Raw genomic sequence first — 21,415 nt, forward strand, 5'->3', positions numbered from 1 at the left:
TTTTAAGCCTTTGATAACCAAAAACTTATGAATGTAAAGTATAATTTCTGTATCTCAAATTTTCTCTTTTATTATTGTTACACTTATACACGAATTACGTGTTTACACGATATGATACAAACTAATCTATACCGTTCCATTTTCCATTTTCCATTTCTGACTGTACATGGCTCACATGTTACTTTCAGATTAGGAATCCGATCGTGCTAGTACCAAACATACATTGTTAAAGGTTTGGTACTAGCACGCTCGTGAAGATTTTACTTGTTCAATGTTTTTAAGTGCCAATTCTTTTGTCCCGCAGCTTAAAGGACTTCAAGGAATTTACAGATGCATTAATTGGATGCAGTCAAAGGCAATGGGGTTGTTCTAATGGAATCTGCAGCTACCGTCTATGCAACAGAAAGAGAGCGAACGGAGCGCTATCACAACTTGCCGGCAAAAGAAGCCATGTCAGGTTACTTAGAACAGTAAAACCAAATGCAGATTGTTGCAGGGAACTTATCCTCAGATTTTCACGTTTGTAAGATCTTGATGTGCCTATGAAGGCTTCTGATTCAGATTTTATTAGAACACTTTGCTTCCTCCCTATTTGCGTATCATATTTTCACGCTGACATATAAAAGACTCGTTGAAAATACGTGTCAAACTGGTTGAAAACTGAGATTTTTCACATAAACAGATCTTTATTTATTTCACATATGCATCATCTATGATAGATATTAGATACATATTTCTTTTCATTCTTCAAACTGAAATTGATAGTAAATATATATGCTTCATAAGCTTTATTATATAATATAGTATTAGTCTACTCATAAAACTTAATTTGCAGCAAGCCAAAGTTACCAAGATCCGCTCGAAACCGTGAAGTATTAATCGTTCCATATGATCATTTCTATCCCAGGAGAAGTAACACAGTTCCTTCGACGACTCTAGCAGACCACAGAGTAGCACGATCATCAAGATTACGGTTCTCCTTACGCACTACCTTATGTGCGACATCCACGCCATAGTCTGCATGAATTTTCGCCTTCAACTCACCGACAGTAGTACCATGGTACACAAAGACTTCACAATATAAGTTGCTAGCCACTATAGAAATCCCAACTTTAATCTTGTCAAAGACAAGGATGGTGGCATTAGCAGGAATGTTATAGCTTTGGACAGTAAGTTGATCTTCCAAAACGAGCCCTTCCCGTGAGAGCTCTTGCCTATCTGCTGCGACTGGGACAACTGTACCTGGCCATGAGAGATCTGGCCCATCAGCGGTGACTGGGAAGGTAAGCGTTTGCGAAATCAGTAGTTTTACTTCGATAATTCTTGCAGAGTAGGGAACCACCAGTGTGCCTATTGCTCCTTGCCAATTGACTTTGATCTCCACTGTCTGCAGTACATCAACCAGTAATTATTTTCGTTATGGACATGCATGCAGGCATATAAATTTAGAAGAAAAAAAATATATTAAGAAGTAATAAATTCGTATTTAGCAGATGACGCTTACTAAATTTTCTTACCGGAACTGGATTCATACCATCAGGATCCATTGGTGTTCTTGAGGAGAGTATTCAGACGAGTAATAAAAATGGTTGAATGACAAGCTTGTTTAAAATGTATATGTTCATGGCATTAGCATGTTTGACTGATATTTGCACACGCACTACAGGTTCCTTTGATTTCATGCATATTTTGTTGTGTTTTGACAACATTACAATATACGTGAAAACATGCATGTATAAACAAGTATAATTTCATTTTAATTATTACCCTGTCCTATTCACATATAATAATTCTAAAATATATAATTTGTCCCCGATTAATAATTTAAAACATACATGCATTGTAATACGTACTAAAAAAATTATCCCATTGTTAGCGTAGATCAGCTTGACGCACTTCCAAAAAATTGACTTCGACAATGACTGAGCGATCCAGTTTTACTTGCAAAAAGAATAAAGTGGTTTACTATTACTTGAACCAATGCCCTTGAAATAAAATCTCACAACCCATGTTCATAATTTAACAGGTACATTAACAGAATCTCATTTAGTGTAGGATGTAATGAAATTTTTGTGCGAGGTTACAAGTTTTAGGTAAAAACCCATACTTTTGTTTATAGAATCGATATATTTCATTGAATTGTTTATAGGTACAAATCTGTGATTATATACACTTTGAATATAATCCTAATATGGTAAATACAATCATACTTGAATGACTGAATCAATTCTGATCAAATAGAATAGGAAAGACAGCATAGCATATATCATAGTTGACTTTCATACGAAGGAGCCAATTGTGCAGTTGATGAAGCAGATTGTGTTGTTGACGAACTGATCTCCTTTGATGTAGGAGATTCCTTAACACGCCCCCGCAAGACGGTGGCACCATCGGAGACACCGATCTTGGAACGAAGGAGATGGAAACGTGGACGTGGCAAGGATTTGGTGAGAGCGTCTGCAAGCTGATCAGTAGTGGAGACATGAGAGACTTGAAGAAGACCACGAGTGACACGATCCCGTACAAACTGAAAATCAATATCGATATGTTTCATACGGGAATGTAGGACAGGATTAGCACAATAGAACATGGCTCCAATGTTATCACAAGAAACAGCCGGTGTTGTGGGGAGAGAAATGCCAAGTTCACGCAGTAAGGACTGAATCCATATGAGTTCAGCAGCGGTGGCAGCAATGGCCCGATATTCGGCTTCGGTGGAGGAGCGAGAGACAGACCGCTGCTTTCGGGAGCTCCAAGAGATGAGATTGCCACCGAGATAGACAACATAGCCAGTCGTAGATTTGCGATCATCACGATCACCAGCCCAGTCAGCATCGGAAAAGGCATAGAGACGATGAGAGAGGCGACGACAAAGATGAAGGCCAAAGGAAATGGTACCCTTCAAGTAGCGGAGAAGACGCTTGAGTGCCTGCTAGTGAGTCTCGGAAGGAGAATGCATGAATTGAGAGAGCTTATTGACTGTGAAGGAGATGTCAGGGCATGTAAGGCTGAGGTATTGAAGACCACCAACAAGACGACGGTAGGGAGTGGGATCCGTTGGGGAGGAGCCATCATGGAGCATGAGTGATTGAGTGGTGGAGAGAGGCGTACTGACAGCCTTTGCACCATCCATCTTGGCATTGACAAGAAGATCATGAATGTACTTGTGCTGAGAGAGGAAGAGGCCAGTGGCTGTGGGAAGGACTTCAACACCAAGAAAGTAATGTAAGGAGCCCAGGTCCTTGACGGAGAACCGAGTTGCCAACAGGTGAATGAACTTGGCTACAAGTGAGGAATCGTTTCCTGTAATAAAAAGATCATCAACATAAACCAAAAAATAAATTACAGCCGTCCCATTTTTCAAGAGAAAGAGTGAGGCATCAGAGATGGCATTGACAAAGCCATAGGAGAGCAGAAATGAGTGTAATTCCTTGTACCATGCCCGGGGAGCCTGTTTGAGGCCATAGAGGGCTTTCCTCAATTTACACACATGAGATGGATGATTAGAGTCAACAAAACCAGGTGGTTGGACCATATAGACATTTTCACAGAGTGTGCCATTAAGGAAAGCATTGTTAACGTCCAACTGACGAATTGGCCACCCATGAGTCACGGCAAGATGCAAAACAATGCGTATGGTAGTAGGTTTGATCACCGGACTGAAAGTATCTGAAAAATCAACACCAGGACGTTGGTGAAAACCCTTGGCAACTAAGCGTGCCTTGTACCTGTCAATAGTGCCATCAGGATGCCGTTTGATACGAAACACCCACTTACAACCAATAAGATTTTGAGAGGGAAGGGAAGGAACAAGCTCTCATGTACCATTGCGAATTAACGCATTGAACTCATTGGACATTGCTTGTCGCCAAAGGGGATCCTTGACAGCCTGAGAGACACATGTCGGTTTAACTGAGGAGAGAATGGGATGTTGAGTAGCAGTCATAGCATACCGAGGATTGGGTTTGTGGATACCGGCTTTGGCACGGGTGATCATGGAATGATCGGGGAGCACAGGAGGTACGGGGGGATTGGGGGAGGGTGGGTTAGAGAATGGAAAGGTGACAACAGTCCTATGAAGGTTTCTAGTGTACGTACGAACGGGGTTGTTGGGAGGAGGTGGCTGGACTTGATCAGTTTGGGCAGATTCTGATGATGATGATGATGTGACGTATGGTGGCAGTGAAGAAGAAACAACCGACTCAACAGGCCTGGTGGGTCAGTGGACAGGAACATGAGTAACTGGAGAAAGAGAAGAGACCCAAGTGTGAGAGTTATCAACCGTGACATGGGGAGTGGAGGAAGGGAGGTTAGCAAGAGGAAAAGTGGACTCATCGAATTGAACATGCCGAGAGATAAAAAGTTTGTTGGAGGAAAGATCAAGACACTGAAAAGCACTTTGATTAGATGAGTAACCAAGGAAGAGACATGGGCGGGAACGAGGGAGTAATTTATTGGAATTGTAAGGACGTAACCAAGGAAAACACAAGCACCCAAATGTACGAAGACGGGAGTAGTTGGGTTGTTCATCAAAGAGTTGAGTGAATGGGGAGAGATTATTAAGAATCGGAGTGGGCATACGGTTGATAAGATAGGTAGCTGTTTTAAAGGCATAAGACCAATATGTGAGAGGTAAAGAAGCTTGATGAAGAAGTGTGAGACCAGTTTCAACAATATGACGATGTTGTCGTTCGGCGACTCCATTGTGTTGAGGAGTGTGAGGTGGTGTAAGAAGATGGGTAATGCCATTGGATGAGAGAAAATGTTGGAGTTTAATAAATTCGCCCCCACCATCAGTGTATAATCTAGTGATTTTTCTTTTGAAGTAATTTTCAACAAGTGCTTTGAAGGTGACAAAAGTGGAAAACACATCAGATTTCTTTTTGAGAGGGTAGAGCCATATATATTTTGTAAAATGATCAACAAAGATAACATAGTAAGAAAAACCATCAATTGAAGAGTATGGAGCAGGGCCCCAAACATCACTATAAAGGAGGTCTAATGCACCATGACTGGTGAGAGACGAAGTACCAAGCGGGAGACGATGGCTTTTATTACATAGACATGAATGACAAACAGACTTGAACAACTTGGAAGACACATTAATGGAAGACATACGAAGGACTTGTTAGAGAGTTTGATGGCTGGGGTGACCAAGACGACGATGCCAGAGGTTGGGAGAGACCACCACACCCACCATAGCTTGTGGTTGATGAAATGATTTAGGAGACCACTCGTACACATCATCCTTATTCGGGCCTCGAAGAAGAACCGCCCCCGTGCTCAGATCCTTGACATGAAAGAAATCAGGAAAAAGTTCAATAGAGGTATTATTTTGTTTATTAAATTTAGAGATAGAAATAATGTATTTTTTCATAGAAGGAACACATAGAACGTTGGATAAGCTGAAAGATTGGGAGGATGAGGAGGGTAAAGTGGTTGAACCGACATGTGTGATACCCAAACCTGAACCATTACCAATAATTATTTCATCAGGACCATCATATATGGCTGCACCAGAGAGAGTGTTGACATTGGAGGTAACATGGTGAGAGGCACCAGAATCAAGCAACCATGTTGGAGAAGAGGTGGACCGGCCATGGGTGGTAGGATTGGCCACGAGCGGACTGGAAGGTCCAGATTGGAGTTGAGGGCAGCGTTTGGCACTGTGACCTTGAGTGCCACACCATTGACAGAAACCACGATAACCTGTGTTGTTCATGTTGGTAGAGCGGCGACCATTGTTAGTGAAAGATTGTTGGATGGGCTTGTAGGAACCACGAGAATTGGTGGCAATGGAAGATGTGTGGGGGTGCTCAAAGGAACCACGAGAAGGATTGCGAGAGATAAAGGACCCACGGTTGGAGTTGGAGTTGTGAGAGCGGAATCCACGATTTGAGGTGTGGAAGCGAGATGTCTGAGTGACATTGGCAGTGATCACTGGGGGTACAACAACGGTATCATCACGCTTGAGAGCAGCTTCATGTTCAACCAGTTTGTCATGCAGGTTTTCAAAAGAGATTGAGGTGTCGCGGGAACGAACTACCGCAGCAATTTCCTTGAAGTCCGAGCCAACACCATTAAGAATGTAGAGGAGGAAATCATCATCAGAGAGGGGAACATCAATGATGGCAAGCTCGTCTGCAATAACGCGGACTTCTTGTAGATACTCAGAGACAGGCTTGTTCTCACGACGCAGGAGAGTTAGGCGTTCTTTGAGACCAAGAACGCGGGCACGGGCTTTGCTAGCAAAGAGATGAAGAAGCTTGTCCCAAGCCTCCTTGGATGTCTTGGCCGAGGCAATAAGGGAGATGACCTGCGGGGAGACGGAAGCAAGAATCGCATGAATGAGGAGTTGATCTTGCTGAATCCAAAAGGTGCGAAGCACGGTTTGAGTGGTTGATGGGCAGAGATGAGAACCATCCACATAACCCATGAGGTCGTAGCCGTAAAGAAGGGCGGTGAACTGAGCACGCTAGGATGGGTAATTGGTGGGTGTGAGTTTCACAAGTAATTGGGCTGTAGCGTTTATGGTGATCAAGGTGGGGTTAGTGGAGTTGAGGTCTGGTAGAAGGTTGGTTGTAGCGGCGTCAGTGGCCATGGATGAAGACAGGAAAGAGAGGGATCAACAAAAAATTGCTCGTTGGAGTTTTTGGGCTCGTGATACCATATAGAATCGATATATTTCATTGAATTGTTTATAGGTACAAATCTGTGATTATATACACTTTGAATATAATCCTAATATGGTAAATACAATCATACTTGAATGACTGAATCAATTCTGATCAAATAGAATAGGAAAGACAGCATAGCATATATCATAGTTGACTTTCATACGAAGGAGCCAATTGTGCAGTTGATGAAGCAGATTGTGTTGTTGACGAACTGATCTCCTTTGATGTAGGAGATTCCTTAACATTGTTCACCCGATCATTAATTCATAATGTGACAGAGAGTCGACTAAAGCCATGTCATTTCGTTAATAAACGGAGGCATTTGACAAAACAAATTAACGAAAGTACAAAAATGGCAAAAAAATCATACTTGTATGAAAAATGGTCAAATTTTGGAAAATTTTGAGAATTATAAAAAGAGAATTACTTGTTTATTTATTTATTTACGGAAGGCGAGCTTCGAATTGTATAATTCTAGCCTATAAATGAGAAATTCACATTTGATCTCTTAGAATTGTAGATGCAAGCAACAACTACGCTCTTGGTGAATTAGTACATACTTTTGGTGAATTTTACATATGGTTTTAAACTTGTGAACTTCGTCACGTTTATTTTAAGATGAAATTTTATGGCTAATTAATAGACGCTATAGGAGCTTTAAACCTTATTACCAAAAACTTATGAAATGTAAATATAAGTTTTATATCTCAAATTTACCTCTTTCATTGTAATTACACTTATGTATATTTTCGTAACACAATTTTATATTATTTTTGAAAGGGTGTGGAGTGAGTTAAACTTCACATTGATCTAGCAATAATAATGTGGTTCAAATTTACTTGGCAAAAATCGATTATAAGATCTCAGGTACAAATGAAAAGAAATATCGTTGCACCATTGTACTAAGTAGCAAACTCCATTAATTGAACAAAAAAATAATAATAAAAAGTAAAATATAATTATACTCGCTTCTTCTTCGTTTTGGCGGTGTCGGGAAAATTTGGCGCTTCCAAACGAGTGCAGTGCAAGGGAAATGGAAATTGAGGCAGAAGAAGAAGAGCAAGTCGCGACGGAGCCACCCAAAATTCACCGCCTAGAAGAGTCTGTGGTGAACCGAATCGCTGCCGGCGAGGTCATCCAACGCCCTGTCTCCGCCGTTAAAGAGCTCGTCGAGAACAGCCTCGACGCTCGCTCCTCCTCCATCAACGTCGTCGTCAAGGACGGCGGCCTCAAACTCATCCAAGTCTCGGATGACGGCCACGGCATCCGCGTCAGTCCTTTCTTCACTTATCTTTTTTCTATTTTATTAATTTTGAATTATTTCTAAATTTATTTGCGAATTTACGATTCATTGCAGTATGAGGACCTGCCGATACTGTGTGAGCGGCACACGACGTCGAAACTCTCGGCGTTTGAGGACTTGCAGTCGATAAAGTCGATGGGGTTCAGAGGAGAAGCACTTGCCAGCATGACGTACGTAGCTCACGTCACCGTCACCACCATTACCAAAGGCCAGTTGCATGGTTATAGGTGCGTGCCCATTACCTGTTTGATGAAATTCCCAGAAAATTATATGATTTGTTCATAGAAAGAAATGGCCTTTTCATTTAATCTTAGTGATAATTATTGTGTTATACTTGTAATTTATGATTTAGTTTTGAAATAATTATAATTTTGTGGTTTCAGGGTATCTTATAAAGATGGTGTAATGGAGCACGAACCGAAGGCGTGCGCTGCTGTAAAAGGAACTCAAATAACGGTGTGAACAACAATTTTGCTCTTGGTTTGCTTTAGTCTTAAATTGTTAACAATTAGAGCAGTTTAACAAAAAAACCAAATGGTTTAAAGGAAAGAAGGCAAATGACCATTTTGCTGGACGTTGAATGCCTGCCAAATGTGATGAATTACTTTCTATGTTTTGGTTTAATGGGATGAAATTATCTTTACTGGTGAATTAAGTGGTGGTACTTGTTATCAGATTGAGAACTTATTCTATAACATGACCGCCCGGAGGAAGACACTACAAAATTCTGCTGATGATTATTCAAAGATTGTAGATTTGCTAAGCCGGTTTGCAATTCATCATATGAATGTTAGTTTCTCCTGCAGAAAGGTAGGTTGCTGTTTCACTCACTAAGGAACTTATCTTTCTACTTCACCGATCTTTTTCATGGCTAGAAATTCAAAATCCCGATTAAAATCTTTTTGTATGGTATAACTATCAGCATGGAGCGGCTAGAGCAGATGTTAATTCTGTTTCCACAGCATCAAGGATTGATGCAATTCGATCGGTGTATGGGGTGTCTGTTGCTCGCAGTCTGATGAAAATAGAAGCTTCAGATAAAGATCCTTCTAGCTCCGTTTTTCAGATGGATGGCTTTATCTCTGATTCAAACTATGTTGCCAAGAAGATAACCATGGTGCTTTATATAAATGGTATGAACTATCCATGGAATGCCTTGTTAACACAAGAAAATTATAATATTAAAGATTATTATTTCATATTTAGTGGTATTTTAGCACACTAAGTTGAATTTTGGAAATATTGTAAATCGTAGGTAACAGTTCTCTAATTTCACACCTTGGAGGTTATTTATATTAGTAGTGTCCCTAATTGTTGATATGTTTTCTTATTCGTTTTTCTTCTTTTTGACTTATACTGTTTGTTTTTCTTTTCTTAAAACCACAGATAGATTGGTTGATTGCACCGCTCTGAAGAGAGCTCTAGAAGTTGTTTATGCTGCCACATTGCCAAAAGCATCAAAACCTTCATATACATGTCAATTATGTTACCACCTGAACATGTTGATGTGAATGTTCACCCGACAAAGAGAGAGGTATGTGTTTCTAGTGTTAGGGTTGTGTGAGATTATTTAGAAAATTCAGTCAACCTTTAAAACACCAAATATTTACTTTTTTATTATTATATCGAAAATGAAACTCTTTTGTTATGCAGGTAAGCCTTCTGAATCAGGAAATCATCATTGAGAAGATACAGTCAGTGGTTGAATGGAGGTTGAGAAGCTCCAATGAGACACAAACATTTCAGGAACAGGTAGACAGAATCTGCACTTATCTTCTGAATCTCCTTTCCTTTTAGTTTGACTCCATCTCTGGAGTCCTGATTCTAATGAATATTACCATCTAAGTTGTGCATCATCCTGTCATCTTTTGTCCAATTCACATTACAGGCAGTCGAACCTTCTTCATCCAGCCAAATGGTTTCAAGAAAGGATTCAAATCAGAACCCCTCACCATCTGGTAAGTTTAAATTCCTTCCTTTAGATTGTGTTCATACCTTCTGTTGGCTTCGAATGTTGCCATATTCATTTAACTATAACTCTGGTACCGTTCTCAGTTCTGAAGTGTTTTATATGGTTGTATTATTAGCAGCATCAAAATTACACAAGGTTCCAGTGAATAAAATGGTTAGAACGGATTCATCAAATCCTGCTGGTAGGTTGCATGTGTATTTGCAACCCGATCCTCGTGGCCATCTTGAAAGGAATGCTAGCTTGACAGCTGTTAGGTAAGACCTTATGTCGTCCTTGAACAATAATTTTAATACTTGTAAACTCTGCAAGAAAGAGAAGCAAGAAACACATTGATTTACCGGGTTGGAGGAGGAATAGATTTCCGTCATCAGTTTAGTAGGCTGGAACACATTAGGGGACTGCTTATCACACAGAAAATAAATAAAAAATTGGCTTACAAGAAAAAACCCCTGATGAGTCTAGTTTCCATTTCCTCGTATCAGGACTATGTGCTGAAACCTCGTTATTCTCCAAAACTGTCATTGGTCCACTCAAACTTTCATCCTTATAATTTTTTTTTTTTTCAAAAGAACCTCACAATTGAGACAAATGAAGTGGTCACTTCCTCTTCCAAATCATCTTGTCCATATCACCCATAGTAACGTAGTTCCTCATTATCCTTGTCTTTTTCTTGTTCTTTCTCATCCAGTTGTTGTGTTTTTTTTCCTTTCCTGGGAACCTCACTGTGCTTTAGTGTAAGGTTAATCTTGGTTTGTTGTATCATCTAAAATATTTTTAACTCTTTTGTTTGATATTCATTCCATTAAATATGTAATTTCAAAATCTCAATGTAAGCACTTCAATTTGTATGTAAAATGTTGAATTACAGATCTTCTGTTAGACTAAGACGAAACCCAAAGGAAACTGCTGATCTGACCAGCCTTCAGGAGCTTATTGATGAAATTGATGGCAATTGTCATTCTGGTTAGTTTTTGACTAAGTTTATTTGTCTGTTAAATGGGGAGACTTGCTTTATGTTAGCTAGATCTAGTTGATGCCCTTTGGTATTGTAGGTCTACTGGACATTGTGAGACACTGCACATACATTGGAATGGCTGATGATGTTTTTGCACTGCTTCAGCATGATACCCATCTTTATCTTGCAAATGTAGTGAACTTGAGGTAATGATCCAGTCGCTTAAATATATAGCAATTTGCAATATCTTGTAATGTGGACTACATTCAATAGTTTCTGCTCTTCAAATGTTAAAAGCATCAAGTTGCTGAAAATTTTCAGTTCAGGAGTCTCCCTTCTGAACATTGGCAAGGGTAAAATCAAAGCATGACATGGTAAAAGTCCCAGAATTGATGTTGTTGCTTAAGTAAAGACTGATAGAAGATTAGACATTTGTCACTAGATTCTGATGACATCAAATTATAACAAAATGAGTTCTAATTTGTGGAGTGTTAAGACTGTTTGGATAGCTTACTCAAAACAATATATCTCTGTTAGAATTATATTGATTAAATTCCATTCCTGCACATATGCCACCATGCAAAATGGTTATCTGTTTGGTTTGGCTTCTTGACGGTACCAAATAACCAACCTGGTTTCCTCTCCCAATGAACTCAACAGACCACGATGAAAAGTTTCGTCCATTTATCATTACACTAGTAATATGCTGAGCAGTTGTGTGCTGTGAATAATTCAAGTCAGTGCAGACTTATCATTGTTTCCCATTGTAGAACTCAACTTTAGTGAGCAAGGTACTAGAAAAAAAGTCCTGAACTTGAAAAGACAAGAAAAAGTCTGAGGAAAGGGCTGTAATTGATCTTGAACGGTAGAAAACGGACGCAAAAAACCCAGAGCCAAAAAACATACAAGGTAGAAACTAGAAGAGCTGGGGAAAATCCAAAAAGCAAATCCACCAAAGAATCCGTCATCAAGCAGAAGAAAATGCAGAAAAAAGTTAAAATTGCTGCCGGGTCATAAAACCGCTGTCTGGAAAAGCACCTGGCAGATGCTTCCTCGGAAGCACTTGGATTTTTAACAAAAATTGCAACATGCCTCCAATAAAAGCACTTCTAGCAAAAGCACTTATGAGTACTGAAGCAGTCCCAAACAAACCTAATTTAAATGACAGGGAGTCAACCCTTCAATTGGTGTTTACTTTATAGATCTTCTATGAATAGATTTCTTGCTTCCTTGTGGCCGTCTTTGTTAAAACACTTAAGAGATGTTTCTTTTGGTGCCATTCATCTTGATTAGTCTGTAGCTTTGTAACGAGTGTGGCGGCCTGTTCTTGCATCTTTTTGTTTGATTTGGTCCAAGCTTTCCTTGTTTTGTTTTGTTGTAGGTTTGTTTTTAATGGATTTCTTGTCCTTTCCCTGTTGTACTTTGTACTTCCGTCTTCTATAAATTTTTGTTTCCTATTGAATAAATTGTTTCTGAAGACAAGTTTACTAATACATGAATTATTTCTCAATGAAATTACAGCAAAGAGCTCATGTATCAGCAAGTTCTGCGTCGGTTTGCCCATTTTAATGCTATACAAATAAGTGAGCCAGCCCCACTGAAGGAGTTGATTGTGTTGGCACTAAAAGAGGAGGAGGATCCAGAATGCAGTGTGAATCATGAACTTAACGAGAAGATTGCAGAGGTAATGCATGCACTTTCTTCAGTTTTTGGTTTATCATTATGTATGTCTCTTATGATGAAATATTGGAACCTTCCCTCATAATCATAGAGAAATTTCTTAATAAACCCTTATTTAATAATCCAAAAATTGCTAGCAGATCTGACTTGCATTATAGTTGCGTGTGATTTCACGGCCAAAATAGTAATAAGCAAACAAATCCATTAAATGTTGAAAATAATACAAAAAACAGAAACAAAGAAAAGAACCCACCCCAACCATCACTAGAACAAACAGGCAACTCTTGATGTCAAGATTTTAAGAGAATGTGGACGTGACCTTCTGCCTTCGGTTCAATGATAAAAACTGTCCAATTTTAGTTCCTCCTGCAAGTGTACTTCACGGTCCATTATTCTGGGTTGAACATCTTTTCTAACATCCAGTACTTTAAAGCCGATTAGTCTTAATTAGCTGAGTTTTGATTTCACTATAACATAGTGAGTCATGATGCTTCTGCAGATGAATACAGAACTACTCAAGCAAAAGGCTGCTATGTTGGGGGAGTATTTTTCCATTCATATAGATAATGACGGAAATTTGTCTAGGCTTCCAGTCATACTCGATCAATACACACCTGACATGGATCGTGTCCCTGAACTTGTGCTTTGTTTGGGCAACGATGTAAGTTCTTTTGTATTTTCTTCCTTATCATGATTTTGCAGAAATGATAATTTTACTGGTTTTTGTGGTGATGCTCAATGCTAATTGTACAATTCCTTGTACGTTGGAAAGTAAAGCCAGTTGGGTTATTCCAAAGGGTTGTTTTGAGCTTCTAAGTAACAAGTTTGAGGCTTTAGGAAGGGGGAAGAAACCTAAAGTTAGTGGGGTTGTTTGGTGGCAGTTTTTTGGAATATTTGGATGGAGCGTAATAGAAACTTTTGAGGTTTATCAGGTTGCGGGAGTAGATGAAAGCTGGGACCTAGTTAGATATTGGGCAGCTCTTTATTAAGAAATATCTTGTTTTGTAAACTTTAATTTTCTGTTCGTTGTTCTAGGTTGATTGGGAGGAGGAAAAAAAATGCCTTCAAGTAATTTCAGCTGCACTTGGAAACTTCTATGCCATGCATCCTCCTATGTTGCCCAACCCATCTGGTGATGGCTTACAATTTTACCAAAAGAGAAAGCCTTTTAGGAATCCTGAAGAAAGTACGTCATGCAATACTGGTATGTTTGCAGCTGGATCTGTTCAAATATAGTGATGTGTTAAGTACTGTTCGGTCCTATAAAGTGATTTTAAATGTTTAAAAGTTAGTTTTCGCGTGGAAAAAGAGACTATATTTTTAACCTTCCATTAAATCTGAACCAGTGTACATCATTAGAAGGAGAAATCATGTATAATTGAGGCTGATGGGAATCTTGAGTTAGTGTGATTAAAACAATGACATGAATAGGTTGAAGATTTACTTTCTAGAATTTTACCTTTGCTTTGTGCTTGGATTGGGAGGTGTCTTTTACTGCTTCTCAAGTCAGCAATCATGACACATTTCTAGGAGATAGAGAAATACAGTAACAATAGGCGTACCTTTGTTGTCAATTTGCAAAATTGCATTCAGTGTATCGATGGAGATCTCCAGGCATCTCAATGGTTGCCTTTTTATCTTCCAAAACGTCATAACCTATTCCTTTTATTTATGCTTCAATTCCATAGGGATATCCAGGTATTCGATTGATTGTATTCAGTTTTGGGATTAATTTTATTAATTTACTAAAAGAGAAAAACTCGATCAAAGAAGACTATTCCAAACTTGTTTGGCCTGGGAATTGGAACTGAATGAATCAACTCAGTTGGAATAAGTTTGAAAACATCGTGTTTGAGCGAGATCCGGGCTTATGTTCCACTGTCATTGCTGCTGGGAACAAGGATGTCATTTCTTGTGCCCTTTCCCCCACATACAGCACATCACCGGTTATTTCTCTGAAGTACCTTGAAGTGATTTTTGGTGTTTGCAGGAGATGACGACGTCATGACAGAAAATGAAATTGAGCACGAACTAGTTGCAGAGGCAGAAAATGCATGGGCTCAGCGCGAATGGTCAATCCAGCATGTTTTGTTTCCATCAATGAGGCTCTTTTTCAAGCCACCAAATTCTATGGCTACAAACGGAACATTTGTACGGGTATGCTACATTTCTTTACGGCCAAAGACATATCTTAATTAATTACTCCAGGATTCTTCAGATTATTTCAGTACGCTGGGCTAGCTTGGTCACTCACCTTACGCTTAATCCTGCACAGGTAGCTTCACTGGAGAAACTATACCGGATTTTCGAAAGATGCTGACTCCATTCATCAGTGTAATGGCAGACGGCAGTACGCAGAAGGCTCTTGGCTCTGTATAGATGTTGATGCCATTCATCGGTATAATTTTGGATAACATACTAGTTAAGGGGGTGTCTTACAATTATTTGGGTTTTGAAAGTGGCCTTCATTTTTCTAAATGCTAAAATGCCCGAGTTCAATCTGACGTCGGTATTCCGCCAGTCCCGGAGTTCCTCCTGTGCCTTACAGAAATTAGAATGAAAATGCTTACCCGTGACCCTGGGTTGTGTGCATAGTTTGTGCATGACCCGAGTAGATAGTGTATTGACGATGTATCTTCATCATAATGACAGTGTAATGAGGATCATTATCTATATACTATCAATATCGCGGGGATATGTTGTTAATATAGGATCTACGCGGTTCATGCGCACAACCCAATTGCTTGGGTGAGCAAATCTCGGAATTAGAAAGTGTAACAGAAGGCATTACCAAGAGTCATTTTTTTGTAAGAATGATCTTTGAATGAAGATCTAAAAAATGAACAGTTTGGATTATGAGAAATATTTTGGAGCGAGCTCAAACGCATGATCAGTGTCATATTTGACACTAACTAGCCTTTAGGATCGGGGGATGCCCATTTTGAAACTCTTACTTGTGGTACTCATTTATAACTCTTTTCAAGGATTCGAACCATCTATATTTCAATTAATCATTGATAGATCATCTTCGCACAAAATTAGACAAATTCATAACCATTAAAACATTTATTGTAGCGAAGAAAATTGACGAATACCTATCTCCAAAAAAAAACACTTAAAACAACTATCATTTAATCCAACGGTTATATAGTTTTGGATTTAGGTGATTTATGGTAGAAATGATCTTTGAAGGAAAACTTGAAAAATAAACATTTTGGATTGTTAAAATACGTTACAAACTGAGCACTACTAAAATATGTTAAAAAATGAGTGTTCCTCGATCCTAACCCTACACACACACACACAAAACACCAAGTTTTTTTTTTTTTTTTTTTTTGTATGCATATACGAGACTCTTGTTAGGGTTTATGAACAAAAAAGCTACATTATTTTTTCCTACCTTCTCCACCGAAAACAAAAGAGTCCAACAAGGAATGCTACAACGAACTATTTGCATTTCTCTCTGTCTATTGCTTTTTTCTTCGTGTGACCTTCTGCAGCAAGTTCGGCCATCGGATAAGCATCAGAAAATTCAGAAGAATTGTGATCTAATTTCGTTGTTGCTTCGCATACATATTAGTTATGTGTGTTCAAGTTCTTGTCCACACAGTTGCACTGCTCCTTCTAATTTTAGGTTTACATTTCTATTTCATTCGTTGAGATCGCAGCAAGTGCTTCAATATTTGGCCCAAAAATTAAATTGCATTGATGATTTGATGCTTACCATACAAAACTCTGTCCTCCTGCAGTTACCTAGCCCTGCCTTTGAAGCTATTGCTGTCCTACAGAAATCAATTCTTTAATTTATTTCATTGTAAACAAGTTCTTCCAATCTTATTTTGAAATTTTTTTTTTTTTTTTTTTGTCAAATTATTTTGAAAGGTTGGCTTGCTTTTTTTGATACAAAGAAACAACAAAGCCTTATCCCATTAAGTGAGGTTGGTTGTATGAATCTTAGAATGCAATTGTGCTCGGTTTTGCGCCAAGTCTTCTAGTAGCTCCAAGTGCTCCATGTCTTTTTTTTAGAGTCTATTTCCAAGTCTTTCTAACTCTGCTTATTTTGATGAAAAATAGAAATTTTGAGGACATATATTTTCTTAAAAGATGAAGTGGGCAAGATGGAATGAAAATCCCAGTGCATTTGAGGACTTCAGTGTTTTCTTATACTCTGCATCGTTGCCAAAAAGCGCGGCACAGCTTGTTGCCTCTATTGTTTTAAGATCATACTGCCACGATCGACTTTTGAATACTTTAGTTGAGGAGGTAAACGTTGATCTTCGTACTTTGTACATCTATTTTGTATTGTTCGCCGACAAAATAAAAATTAAGAAAAGTACAGGAATTGGTTGCTGGAGTTTGACTTTGTAGCTAAATGCAAGTGAATTTTGAAAATGCACTTGAAGTTGTTTCTTGCAAGAGACACTTTTCAAAATGTGCTTCAAGTACTATTGGAACGCAAAACACTTTGATCAAAAATATTCTCAGTCATTTTAAAGACATTTCCAAAATAAATATGTATCTCAAGTGTCCTTTTTATGTGTCAAACGCATATTTGGGAGCCCTAAAATATTAAATTATGATTGGTTTACTTTAATTTATATTGAGCAAACTAAAACTGAGAAAACTACGATTTTTTTTTTTTCAGGGAAAATTACAAATGGTAGTAAGATAACCAATTTTTGGGAACTATTTTGTTGCACCATTGCAATAAAATTCTTACCTCATACTTACCCTTATGCACTGTGTGTTTTAGGTTCAAGGAATACATTGTTAATCGTACAATTCTGTATGGACAGTCCCGCACCAGAGCAAATTTACCAAATCAACATGTGGAAAGGTGTCGTATTGTTTTTCCTTAACTATTTAGAGGGTCATGGTGCAAATTTTCATGTTATTGTGTGAAATTTTTATATCATTTTGTGGAAGCTTATGCATTTAATAAAAATAAACTTAAAAAAATGATGGAGACGAGTTCCAAACCCATTGCCTAAGCCGATGTAAAGAAGCGATAATACCACTTGCGTTAAGACTTAAGTTTGTAATATTCTACACATATTACTATATATATGTATATGCATGCAAAATTGAAAAATCAAGGGCCCTTCCGATTTGGGGGCCTTGTGCGGTGGCACCACTTGCCGAGCCGATGACGAAAATCTAATTTCTATTCCAAGCAAAAATACTTCTACCACCACCATATTATGTCATTAGACTTTTAGCTTTCTTCCCTTTCATAACACTGCATGCAGTTGAATAGTATTATGTATGATATTGAGAAATAATAATAATATTCAATGATTCAGTAGAAAATAAGATTTGCGACTGGTTTTGTCATTAAATCTCCATGCTTTTCTCTTACTAACTAAACCACTAAGGTTACTATAATTATATATAAATATTTGCACCACCAGGTCCAAAACCGTGGGCTCCCCATCATCTTGCGTAAGCCCTGCATCACCATGAGGACCACCAATCACAAAGCAGCCCTCATGTGTGTTCCTTGGGATAATTTTGCTTTTGCTTACAATTTCTTTTAATTGCCTCATTGTGAAAAGGAAAAATAGTAGGATATAGTCATCCCTGGAGTTCCACCGTTGCTGCAATAAGAGAGTATTTTTGTAACTTAAATTTTAGAGAGAAAAAAAAAAAAACTAATGATGTCATTTTTTATATGTATTAATTTTTATCTCTTCTTGAAATGTTTAAAAAATGTTGTCTCAATATAAAATTAAGTATTAAAAGTATACTCTATATGTAATTTTTCCTTGAAAACATTGAAATTTTATTAAAATCTGGTGTTAGATAATATTGATTTTAGTCATTTGATGTGTACTTCAATTCAAATCCATATTCTGTGTTTGTTTTAATATTTAATCTGTATAATATTAATCTCTTTAAATATTTGAATTTATTAATTATATACACATTTTGATGTATTAATTTTGTTTAACTTCCTTCAGTTATATCCTTATAAATATACCTAAAATGAGAAAACCTTCAATAAAGAAAATAGTGACGCATAAGAAGCATATTTGAATTCATTAGCGTACCAAAAATATATTAAAATGAATTTATGTACCTAAATGTCTGTTCCAAAATATATTATAATGACTTGATACACTTAAATGTATGTACCGAAATGTATGTATTAAAATGTATTATTTTGAAGTGATGTACCTAAATGTATGTACCCAATGGATATATCAAAAAAATAATAAATGACTTTTTTATATCAAAATATATTATATAATTTACCTGAATTTTCATAACAATATGTAATGATGAATGAAATGAAAATTAAGATTAAATGTAGTTAATACCTTACAATTAGGAAGAAAAAGAGAAATCAAGTAAGTCTTCTGAAAAAAAAGGATATATTCTTTGCTTTGTTTGACTTTTACAAGAGCACTTGACCATATATGTTGATGATCCTTACGTATGTCAAATAATCCACATTAATTTTACTTAAGCTCTCTACCTCATGTTTATGGTCTACGGACCCCTTTCCTTCATGTTTTTGTGTCCCACATTTTTTTTTTTTCTCAATCGAGATATTTGAATCCATAAGATCATAACCAATTGCTGATCTGCATCAAATTTAGATGGATTGTTGTGGTTCTGCAACATGATCGAGCAGAATACATGATCAAAAGGGTATTCTTTTGCCTTGAAAATTTTGTGTTGCTATTGTTGATTTGAATAGCATATTGATAATTTAACAACTAATATATTATATTGTTGGTTCCACCGTCAATGAATATATAATAAATCTTATCAGTGGTTTGTAAACCATATATATACCATCAATGCAAAAGAAATTACGAGTATAATGTTATCTCGTTTGAAAGTACTTTTAAAATGACTAAAAGCGCTTTGGTGAAATTTTTTTTGAAATCAATCTTTAATAAAAATACAAATGAATTCTGAAAAAAAAAAAAAAAACACTCTTGAAGCTTTCTACAAGAAGCACATAAGTAGTGCTTTTGGCAAGTCGCATTTCAAGCTTTTGGAACCTAAAAATATTTTCTCTAAAAGCCTTTCAATCATTTTAAAAGTACTTCCAAACAAATCTTGTATCATTAAGCTGCTTATGTAGGAAGCACTTCTACTGATCATAAGTGTTAACAAATCAAATGACAAAAAAACAAGAAAAAGTTAAGTACAAACGCTGATTTTTGTTCATATTGCAAAATCAACTACATTATGAAAAGTCTACTTCTTATCAAGACTTCATTCCTACATAGTTATATGCATTTATAAAATACCTCATCATGGAACAAATAGGAAAATAATATTGAACCGTAATACCAAATATGAATGCAATTATAAAAATATTAAAACAACCCTAACATAAAAGTCAGCCAAATTTTTAACTTGCTAATTCCAACAAGTGTTTGAAAGTGTTTATTATAAACATGCAGAAACTTTTGTAAAAATTTAAGTGGTTCATGAAAAAGCAATTGAACGTATTTCTTGAATAAGCGCGCGCGCGCACACACACACACATATATATATATATCGGGTGCTCTCTAGAAAATGATTCTACGACTTAGAAGCGTTTTAAAGTTCTTTTGTCAAATGTACCTAAAAGTGCTATTAATTGTTAGAAAACACTTTTAATCTTCTAAAAGCAATCCCGAAAGACCCTTAGTTAGTTTATAGATCAAGAGTTTTTTTTTTCCTTTCATAGAACGATATTTACATTAAGGCCTTAGGGATTTGGGTTAGGCCACATAATGAGCTAATTGTAACAATTGGGTATCAACCTCACTAGTCATGCTAATCGAACCTAGGACATCTCACTTAAAGTTGAGAAGAAAATCACTAGCCATAGTGCTAGTAGTACTTTAAGGTCAAAAGTTAAGGGAACTTTTGGAGGTAGGAATAAATTTTTTTTAACGATATTATGTAGTAATATAAAGGAATATTCTATTGAAAGGGAGATTGGTTATGCTACATAATGTGCCAGTTATAATTAATTAAGTATCGAACTCGCCTCAAATAGAGTTGTAAATCGGCTCGAAACAATTCGAGCTTGCATCGAGTTTGGCTCGTGTTTGGCTTGTCAAATAATCAAGCCAAGTCTAGTTTGGCTCGATTAAGAGACAAGTCAAGCTATATCATTGGTGTGTTCGGCTAATAAAGCTCGTGAGTAGCTCAAATTTTTTTTATGAGATAGGTCAAGGAAGGCTTGAGCTCGGCTCGATATTCAAACTTGAGAAATAATAAATTTAGTAAATAATAATAAAATAAACATGTCTTCAACTATTCACTATTGTTTTGTATAGATAATAATAATTGTTTTATTGTATTTCTGGTATAATGCGTTTTAGTATCCAAGTCCAACTAATTAACTAAATTTATTTATTTTTCTATAGAAAAGATACCTTAATAGGGTTTTCTTATTTCTTTTGGGGTTCAATGGAAATAAAGTTGCTGCTAAAAAAAAATACAAAAGTTAAACAAAAAACTATTTGTCAAATTGTTCACTAGCTATTCCAAGTGCATTAATATGCTTCAGAACTTTTAGAGGTAAGATATTGCCATAAATTGTATTGATGTATGAAAAATACTATATCTTGATATTATTTTTTGGCTTAAATATTAGAATGGTCTATGTGTTTTAGTCACTGGGTTAATTTGGTCCTTGTGTTTTCAATTTGGCCAATTTGGTCCTCGTGTTTATTTTCGTTAGCCAATTAAGGACATTTTCATCTAATTTCTGTAAAAAAAATTTATAAACTACTATAAACTTATTTATAAAAATATTTATTTAATTTGAAATATTTAAATATGAATTAAAATAAAAAATAAAAGAAAATTTATTC

General features: G+C 36.9%; 1 protein-coding gene across 1 annotated transcript; it reads left to right on the forward strand.

Annotated features, from left to right (window-relative positions):
- The first annotated feature begins 7,652 nt into the window (after positions 1-7,652).
- On the forward strand, positions 7,653-15,107 carry LOC103961692 (DNA mismatch repair protein MLH1). Its single transcript, XM_009374277.3, is given in 17 exon segments — positions 7,653-7,947; positions 8,035-8,207; positions 8,364-8,436; positions 8,656-8,790; positions 8,903-9,113; positions 9,367-9,444; positions 9,447-9,514; positions 9,634-9,732; positions 9,869-9,938; positions 10,068-10,206; positions 10,821-10,915; positions 11,005-11,113; positions 12,429-12,591; positions 13,087-13,248; positions 13,623-13,791; positions 14,578-14,744; positions 14,863-15,107. Coding segments are annotated over 17 exon segments (2,193 nt in total). The 5' UTR covers positions 7,653-7,710; the 3' UTR covers positions 14,908-15,107.
- The last annotated feature ends 6,308 nt before the right edge of the window (positions 15,108-21,415 follow it).

The sequence above is a fragment of a genome, unplaced genomic scaffold (assembly GCF_019419815.1).
Source record: "Pyrus x bretschneideri cultivar Hongxiangsu unplaced genomic scaffold, Pyrus_bretschneideri_v1 Contig47, whole genome shotgun sequence".
In the NCBI taxonomy this organism is placed as follows: domain Eukaryota; kingdom Viridiplantae; phylum Streptophyta; class Magnoliopsida; order Rosales; family Rosaceae; genus Pyrus; species Pyrus x bretschneideri.